The sequence below is a fragment of the Cryptomeria japonica genome, chromosome 9 (genome assembly GCF_030272615.1).
Source record: "Cryptomeria japonica chromosome 9, Sugi_1.0, whole genome shotgun sequence".
NCBI lineage: Eukaryota > Viridiplantae > Streptophyta > Pinopsida > Cupressales > Cupressaceae > Cryptomeria > Cryptomeria japonica.
The window spans coordinates 519822708-519832846 of record NC_081413.1 but is presented as its reverse complement, the minus strand read 5'-3'; the positions used below and the strand labels follow the sequence as shown (position 1 = coordinate 519832846).

At 39.3% G+C, this 10139-nt stretch overlaps 1 protein-coding gene across 1 annotated transcript; it reads right to left on the bottom strand.

Moving 5' to 3' along the window:
• Positions 1–519: 519 nt before the first annotated feature.
• Positions 520–1239, bottom strand: LOC131066864 (uncharacterized). The gene has a single exon (XM_058001735.2). It carries the CDS (start codon positions 1237–1239, stop codon positions 520–522), a length of 720 nt encoding a protein of 239 aa, XP_057857718.2.
• Between the last annotated feature and the right edge of the window lie 8900 nt (positions 1240–10139).

Sequence of the window (10139 nt, the reverse complement as noted above, 5' to 3'; positions counted from 1 at the left end):
AGAGAGAGAGAGAGAGAGAGAGAGAGAGAGAGAGAGAGAGAGAGAGAGAGAGAGAGAGAGAGAGAGAGAGAGAGAGAGAGAGAGAGAGAGAGATTGATTAGATGTACATTTACTTTTACTTTGAATATAGATTAGATATATACATCCTAATTGTACATGTCCCCTTAAGATGTATTCATATTTACACATACATGTCCTAATTTAATATCAAATTTCATACAAATGCATTGAATTAAATGAATGCATCAGGTAATTTTTTATTTATTTTTTAATGGTAAGTGCTATCAGCTGTGGGGATAGCGCCCTATATTAATAAAGGAAAATGAGTACAACTTATGTTATCACATATCCAAAATCCCTTCCCTTGTGGAAGGGCGTAGTTACAAAGTAATGTTATCACTTATATGCCTAGGGAAAGAGTAGGACTCATGGGGAATTGGATCAAAGAGATATTTCCCTTTAAATCATACTGCCATGCCACCTATGTTCTGGCTCATGAAAGGCATCAACATATTGAGACTATCCAATCCCCGTACAAGGCCTATCTGGTCTCTCATTCCAAATAGTATCCAGTACCACTGTGTCTGCATCCTCTTCACCGAAAATGATTGTACCAATATTTTTATCAATCCCAATATTGGCCAGAAGGTCTGCCACCTTATTCCCTTCCCAATATGTATGTTTCAATTCAAACAAATTGAAAGATCCTAGAGACTCATTAATATAAGGTATCCACTTGTCAAGTTTCCAATTCAAGAAGCCAGACTTAGTGACTCCATTGATGATAATTTGTGAGTCTCCTTCAATACATATTTTGTCATGTCCTTTTTGAACACATAAGTCCACTCTTACTGCCAATGCCCTAATCTCTGTTTCGTTGTTTGTGGCAAGTCCCAGACTCCCAAACAATCCTCCCAGGAGTATCCCCGAGGAATTTCTGATGACTGCACCAATTCCTGTTGGGCCAAGATTCCCTCTATAGGCTCCATCAAAATTCAATTTGACCCAATCACTTCGTGGAGGGATCCATCTGATTAACTTCTTATTGGTTTTGGGAACAGGGGTGACCCCCAACCCCCAATATTTGAGTGACCAATTACTTTCCATATCCCTATCCCAATTGTAGTATTTGGATGATTTAGCTTTGGGGGTCTTGCCATTAATCACTTCTTCAATTCCTTCCTTGATTTTTAAAATCACCTCCTCCACCGAACTAAATGTTTCTCTGAAGATCCTCATGTTCCTCTCCTTCCAGATATGCCATATTAACAATGCAGGGGTGATCTACCACAAGCCACTCCACTTCAAATGATTTGTTTTCAACCATGCCATAAGGAAGTCCTTGAGTAGCTCATTTCTGATTGAAGTAAACTGCATCTTATCCACAATCCAATCCCAACACACTTCTGCAAAGGGACATTGAAATAGTAGATGATTGGTTGACTCTTCGTTCCTTTTGCACAAGACACACCAACTTGGACCTAAGATCCCAATGAGCTTTAGTTTGTCACCTGTCAAAAATTTGCCATGAAGAGTAATCCACAAAAATGCTCCCGCTTTGGGGAGACCTATGTTGTTCCAGCAAAGATAATAAGGCCATTTGCTTTCACTCACTCTCTGGCGTTGGATCTCATATCCCAATTTCACATTGTACTTACCAGATTTGGAAGCACACCAGAAGATGGTCTCCTCTTGTTCCGACTGCAAGATGCATATGTTTTTGAGTATATCTGCCAACTTCAAGCACAACCTACTATCCCCAATATCATTAAATTTCCACTCCAGCCTCCCACCAATGCCCGAGCTGCCGACAACATAATCTTTGACAAATAGGCCAACTTTGCTTTCAATTTCTTTAATCTATTCTTGTTCAACAAAAAAATCACAAAGCACCTGCTCTCCTTCCCATGAGTCTCACCAAAACATGGTCATTTGACCATTACCAATGCACCAAGATAAATGCTCAGTGATTATGCTCCTACTATCCCACAAGAAATTCCAAGTCGAGGAACCTCTTGCTACATCCGCAATGGTAAGGATCCTGTTTGGGCTCTCCCTGTCCAAATATTTCTTCCTAAAAATTCTACACCACAACTTGTTTGGTTGTTCATACATTTTCCAGGTTAATTTCGCCCCCAACGCGTGGTTCTGAAGATCCATCTTTTTCAGCTCGACACCACCTTCAACATTTAGAAGGCACATGGTGTACCAGTTGATTAGGGGGATCTTCCTAAGGTCTTTGTCACCTTCCCACACAAATCTGTTAAGCAACCCATCCAGCTTCCTCCCAGCCACCTGCGGTAACTTGAAATAGGACATATTTTAGACTGGAATGGCCGAGAGGACTGCTGTAATCATTGTCAACTTTCCCGCCTGCGTGAGCCACCCGTTCTTCCACTTTTTAGCCTTTCGTTGACATGAGTGGATCACATCCTCCCAAATATGGCTCTGCCTACAACTAGAACCGATTCTAACCCTTAAATATTTGATGGGGGGAACCCCAATCTTAAATTCCAAGAGGTTGGCAATCTTGGTTTGAAGGAGCTTGCTGGTATTGAAGAAGAAGATTTGCGATTTGTCCATGTTCATCACCTGTCCTGATGCTTGACTGTAGATATCCAGGACACTCTTGATTTCCCCCGCATCTTTCAAAGTTGCTTCGCTAAACAAAATTATGTCGTCCACAAATTGCAAGTGCGTGATGGTCTCGAAGTTCTCATGCACCCTGATGCCTTTTCACAGGCATACACTGTTTCTCCTTTTGATGAGGTTACCCAACACCTCTGCCATCAGGAAGAACAATGAAGGGGAAAGAGGATCCCCTTGGCACAACCCATTTTTTGCCTCGAAGAGTCCACATACCATTCCATTTACAATCATAGAAAAGCTAACCGAAGAGATACAAAATTTAATGCATTCAATCTAGTCTTTCAGGAAACCAAATTTGTTAAGAACACAGACAAGAAAATTCCAAACCACCCTGTCATAAGCTTTTGCAACATCAAGTTTAATGGTCATACCTTTTTGTTTGCCTTTCTACATGGAGTGCAATACCTCTGCTACTAGAATGATACTATCCGCTAATTCTCTGCCTGGAGTGAAGCCATTTTGATTTTTGGAAATTAATTTGGGCATTACTATGTTGAGCCTATTGGCTAGAGATTTCGAGATAATTTTGTATATTGTGTTGCATAACGAGATGGGTCAGAAGTCCGCCATGGATATAGTCCTCTTTCTTTGGAATTAAAACTATCATGGTGTGATTAAGTTCTTTAACAAATTTGTGTTTTTTCCTGAACTCTTCTACAATCAGCCAAATATCTCTCCCCATGAATTCCTAGCAGTTTTGAAACAAGTCTGTAGACATCCCATTTGGGCAAGGGGCTTTGTTCGGGTGTAATCCAAATGTCACAGCCTTAACTTCCTCCATTGTGAAGGGCGCTGCCAACATATCGTCATCCGATCTGGAGAGAAGATTGTGCTTGATATTTGCATCAACCGGGTCTTCAAAATCAACACCCTCCACTTTAGCATTCCCTAGAAGTCTTTGAAAATGATGGAGGGTTGTACGTTGAATTTCCTCATCTTCCATATTCCAATGTCCTTGTTCATCCTTGATGGCACTGATCTTATTATGAATTCTTCTAGCTTTTGAGGAAGCATGAAATTTTTTTGTGTTGTGGTCCCCTTCTGAAATCCATAGCTCTCTCGACTTATCCCTCCAATAAATTTGTTCTCTTTTTATAACTTCATTGTACTCCTTTTTCAACTTGTTTTCAAGTAGAAAATCCTCTTTAGTCATCCCGACCATCATCACTATCTGGTTTAATGTTTCAAGTTCTTCCTCTAATCTCAATTTTTCTAAGAAAATATTTTTGAAGGTCAATTTGTTCGAAATCTTGATCTTATGTTTTAAAAATTGCAATCTTTTAACAAATCTGAAGCTAGTGGTGCCTACGAAGGTGTTCCCTTCCAACCACCATTCCCTGAGTTTGTCTTTGAAGCCAGGGTCACTCTACCACATACTTAGGAATTTGAAATATCCTTTCTGTTTGTGAATCTCCTTGCCGATTGATAGCAAAATTGGTAGATGATCCAAGCCACATTGGGGGATGATGCATGTTGCCAAAAATTTGTCCCCAGACAACCACCATTCTCTAGAAAAAAACCTATCCAATCTTTCTGAAATTTTAGAGAAGTTTAGCCTTCTGTTCGTCCAGGTAAATTTGTCATTTTTTGGGATGATATCAATAAGCTTATTTTGTTCAATGAAATCTCTGAAATCTTTCATAACTTTTGAGCATTTTCTGATCCCCCCTTCTTTTTTCGTCCACGTCCAACAAGGCATTGAAGTTACCTGCTATGATAGCTCTATCCAATTCAACAAGGTTTGCTTGTAATATAATTTCTCTCCAGACTTTCTATTTGTCTTCAATCTTTGTCAGTCCATAGACATTAAAAATTGGAAACCTCAAATTTGTGCCAATACCTTTGATCTCGTATGCCATCCAATTCTCATGGGAGGCAATAAGAACCACCTCAACCTTAGCCGGATTCCACGCCATGCCTAGACCCCCTGCAGAGTCTGTTGCATCTTGGAAAAACCCGTCCCATTTGGAACATGAATTAATAAACTACCCAGTTTTATCACCACCAAGCTTGGTCTCTTGTAAAAGTAACACATCAGGATTGTGGGTTGACAAAAACCGCTTGACCAAGCATTTCTTGTCAGGGGTCGTTAGGACCCTGACATTCTAAGATGTGATTTTCATCTCTTACCAAGGGATAACCCTTCTCCCTTGGATTTCTTCATAAATTACATAACGTTGATGATCCCCTTTTCCCCTACTCTCGCCTCCCTTTTATGTTGATTTCTCCTTCTGCCTCTAAAACCTTTGGCCTTCCCCAACAGTGCTTTAGCAGACTAACTAATGCACCTAGGATCAATATTTTCCAATTCATCATCTTGTAGAAAACCATCGTCCAAGCCCTTCTCAAATTCAAACTCAGTATCAGATAATCCTCTGCACGAAGGGTTAAAGCTCGGGGAGATTGGTGCATCAATTTCCCCAACTGCATTATTATTCAAACTCAAACCATCTTCATAGTCACCTAGGACCAAGACCTTTTCTTCCTCATTAGTGTCCTTCAATAAGCAGGGTGTTAATACCGGGGAAGTCGAAGGGTTCTGATGATCAACCTCTCCATGTTTCTTTCCTTCTTGATTTGTAACCATTTTTATACTCGCCTTTTGCCTCCAAACCTTGGATGGTTTTCTGACGACATTCCTGGCCTTCCTCACAAACATCTTGCAAGCCTCCAGTCCATGAAATTTGCTCTCGCACCTGGGGCATTGCTTGATTTCTTTTTCAATTTCCACTTGTTGCCACCAATCTCTGTTTGTAGTTAAAAGAGTCAAGGATACAGGAATCCTCTTGACCACAACAATCCTTAATCTAGCAATCTCGCAGAGGTCTTCCTTGTCATCAAAGTCTACTTCCAAGAGGGTCTCCAGGGTCCTACCGATCTTCTCCAATGAATTCTCGCTCCAATATTCAATGGGAAGATTGTATAAATGAATCCAAACCGGTGCAGAGTAAACAACCAATGGAAGGGGGTCAAAGTTCGAGGACCACGGTTGCAGGTATATTGCATGATCGTGCACAAACTAATTCTTCTGGTTGAGGATGCGGTCTCTATCATTGCCATCATTAAACAATACCACAAAAAAACCTTTTGGGATGAATTTGGTGACTATCTGCATCCCCCAATTGCCTTCTACCCATTTTTTGATTTCCTTTCTTGGCCAGTTCAACCCGATAATCATGGCAATGACTGCGTGCTTTTCCCAGAAGACCACATCCTCCTCTAGTTCCTCTGTGAAGTGGTGTGGGGGCACAAGCCTCAATTTCATAATTTATTGATTGAAAACTTAATTTTTTGGATAGAAACATGTTGGTAAGGATCAAAGAATCCTTTGTTTATGTTTTGTTTTGTAATAAGGTCCTAATTGTCCATTTTGTAAGGCCTAGTGGCCTAGGGTGCATTATAAACCCTATGGTCAACTATGGTCAAAGGGACTTAGGATGAGTAGATTTAGTGAGTAAAGTTATTTTTGGTATATTTATATCCATTTCAATGTGTTTATGTCCCTAGGTTGATGATAAAATTAGTTTGAATGGCAAAATGCCAAAATTGTAAAAAATTGTAAAAAAATGACAAAGCTGTCAATTTGTAAAGCAACTTTTCAAAAAGTTGTTGTAATTGGTTTCCCAATGTTCATAACCATCTAAATTTAGTTTAAAATTTTTGGGAAAACTATAATATGCCTCAACAAACTCGTGTGATGGTGTGGTGGTCGAAATTTGTAAAACTTGTTATTTGAAATCAATAAAAAAAAACTGGATTTTCCAGAAAATTTGTTGTTCTTTTGGTTGGTATGGAATTTAAATAACTCCAAACTGAAAAATTATTTCATTTGGAGTTATAGGGGTGAAATACCTTTCTTTTGAATCCAACCAGAGGTCTAGAGGTGGAATATTGAGGGAGAAAAGTTGTAACAGATCCAAACAACCCGGAAAAGTGCCCTTTCTTAGGGCTTCAACTTTAATTTCCCATTTCTTCCAAATCTACCATTGGAAAATTATAAAACTTGGTGAAATGGAGGATTTTGGAGTTTATTTTAATATACAAAAGGTTTTAGATCTAAATGATGCAACTTGGGTGAGATTTTATTAAATTTGGCCAGGCATCTCTATGTGACTGGTTGTGGGAATTGAATAGAATTCCTGAACAGTCCCCATAACTTTAGTTTTAATGAAAAATAAAAGCTAAAACTTGGTATTTGGTGATTATTTGGGTACCCCAAGGTGTTACAATTTCTTCCCTTGATAAATTGTAGGTTTTGAGGGTAGTTCCTTTGTTAAGTGCTTAAATTAGCCCTTCTAGCCATAGATGAGGGTTCATTAGTAATGGTACTTGCAAGAGGTTCCAGAACTTGTCCTTTGGTAGAAAGTGATTCCTCAAGTTGGTTTTAAATAAAATCAAACAATCTTGGCCTATCCTTTGGAGTTTTTTGGTGGGAAGCCAAAAAGTGAGTTTTGAAGGCTAATAGGTCTAAGGAGCCAATTTGCACTTTGTGACTTTTGGGACTTGAAGAACCAAATCAGAGGGTTGTTTGGCATCATTTGAGTTTTTAGGAACCTATAAAACCTATCTTGAGCCTTTTTTGGCCTATAAAACCATTTGGAGGGGTTGTGAGCTATTTGAGCAACTTTAGAGCACTTTGTCTGTGGGGTTGACAAACCAAAGTTGATAGCCTTTGTAAAATGTCTCGGTGGGGGGTTATGGGGATGAAAAAAATTGAAATGAGACATTGATTTGTTTCTTGTCAAGGTGTGAGGTCTGGTTGGGAAAATCTCTTTTGAAAGGGATTGGGTTGCCAATTGAGCAAGTGAGCAACTTGGAGCATTTTCAAGTTGTTGGAACCATACCTCTACATCAATTGGTATCAAAGCAAGTGTGATCCTTAGGAGAAGGATTGTTTCAGTTTAGCCATGTCAGGGGAAGAAGAATAGGTTGATTTTTCCTCAAGGATGACTAATGCACAGATAGTGAAGTTTTTGAAAGATCAAAACTTGGTTCACAAGATTGATTCCTTGCAGAAGGAGGTTGATAGACTTAATGGGGAACTTCGTAAGAAAAGTGGTGGAAACTCTAATGTTGTTGAAGAGGGGAGTGATGAGGAACCCCTTGAGCAGGATGAGGAAGAAGAAGTGCCTGTTGATCAAAGACTACTTGTGAAGACCCTGAAGGCCATGGAGAGAAGGACCATGGATGTTAGGATGGACCTACCTTCCTATGATGGGAACTTGAACCCAGATGCTGTTGTGGAATGGATTGATGCCCTCATAAGTTTCTTTGAATGTGAGGACATACCTGAAAGTTAGAGGGTTAATATTGATAAGTCCAAGTTGAAGGGATCAACCCTTACATGGTGGAATTTCACTCAAGATGATAGGGTGAAGGAGAAGAAGAATCCAGTGACCACTTGGAAGAAGATGATTTCATTGATTAGGGATGCCTATGTTCCTGATGATTATGAAGTCCAACTTCATAAGAGGAGAATGAGTTTGAGGCAAAAGGAGATGAGTGTCTCAGATTATACTCAAGAGTTCCATAAATTGGTGATGAAGTCCAATGTGGTGGAGCCTGAATGTGTGAAGCTTGTAATACTTGCAAGGGTTGAGAGTTACCATTCAAGATGAACTCAGTATAAGCAGCCCTCCCACAGTCCAAAAATGCTTTCAACTTGCTTTGAAGGCTGAGGAGAAACTCAAGAGGAAGAGTGATAAGAGTGGTAGAGGGAGATGACAAAAAGACTTTGGAAATAGGGGCATAAATATGTCTCAAGGAAGAGGACAAGGTTCCAAAGACCTTGGTGAATCAAGTCAAGGGAATGAACAAGGGTAAGGTAGTTATAGAGGATATTTTAGAGGAAAGAGAGGAAAATTTAGAGGAAGAGGTGGAGGAAGAGACCTAAAAGGCATAAAATGCTATAGGTGTCATCAAATGGGGCATGTTGCATCCAAATGTCCAGAGAAGGCAAACAAACAAGGTGAAAGGAGAGAAAATTTGGTGAGAGATGAGAACACACATAGTGTTCACTCTCATGGATCCTTTATGCATCCTAAACAAGGAGAGATCATGATGATGAGAAGGACATTGATCAAAGCACCTAGTCCATCAGAGCCACCCCAAAGGAAGGCACTTTTCAGAACTACTTGTAGAAGTGGTGACAAAGTATGTAGTGCGGTGATTGATTCAGGTTCTACTGATAATTTTTCATCCATTGAGGTAGTAGAGAAACTGAAATTGAAGAGGATTAAACATCCAAGACCCTACAAGGTATCATGGCTCACAAAGGGGAAGTAAACCATCATTGAAGAACAAGCATGGGTGGAGTTTTCTATTGGCAAGTACAAGGACAAGGTACTTTGTGAAATTGTACCCATGGATACATGCCATTTTCTACTTGGAAGGCCATGGCAATATGACATGAAGTCAAGGCATGATGGTGAGAAGAACACATACACCATCTGGTATAAAGGTGAGAAGGTAACTTTGCTACCCCTACCTGATAATGGTGAAGAAGCAAAAGACTCTAAAATCATGTTTGTAGGTGAGAAAGAGTTTTTAGAATGTTTGAAAGAGGAGGATACTCCTTGTTATGCTTTGGTTGTGTTGCCAAAATAGGAAGAAAAGAAGGTGCACAAAAAGAAGGAAGAATCTAGGAGGGTAGGACCAAAGGAGGTGGCTGATTTGCTTGAGACCTACAAAGACATTGTAACGAAGGAGTTACCTAATTCCTTACCTCCTATTAGAGAGATTAGCCATAACATTGATCTGATTCCAGGGGTTAGACTTCCCAATAAGGCTACCTATAAGTTAACACCCCAATAGAATGAGGAAATGGCAAGACAAATCCAGGAACTCTTAGAAAAGGGTTTGATTTCTAAAAGTATGAGTCCATGTGTTGTTCTAGCCATGCTAATGTTAGATCCAATATGGAAAGATAATGTACAGAGAGGGGAGGGGTGAATCAGTACTTCAAAACATTTCTTCAACAATATCTTTACTATTATGCATAAACCGAATAATGCAGTAACATAATATAAAACTAAAACAAATAGATAACAATCATACATGATTCACTCCATAACACATATATTTTGGTTATGCAGAAACTCTTGGTTAGAGAGAAAAACTACAATGGGGATGGCACCCACAACTTCACTATTGCAATAATAAAGGGTGCTCGATTAGAGCTACACGTTTAGCTATTTCTGATAGCTTACCCTGTTAGGAGTAACAAGATCTGTTAGATCTACCTTGCTAAAGGATTTTACAACACTTCATCTAAATGTTGCACCTGGTTAAAGGCTTTACAATTTATAGACTTGATTAGAGTCTTTTGCCCTGTTAAAGGTTTCTCTTTCAATTTCACAATATTACAATAAAATCATTACAAATATCTTCAACTTTACATCTGAAATGTTATAGTAGATTATATGTGCTCAGAATAGATTACCTTGCTTATAGGATACCTCGATAACACATATAGTAACTCGGTAAACCCT

What these genes read in the sequence shown, in the direction of transcription:
- LOC131066864 (XM_058001735.2), bottom strand. Translation starts at nt 1,239, where the DNA reads ATGAGGATCTTCAGAGAAACATTTAGTTCGGTGGAGGAGGTGATTTTA.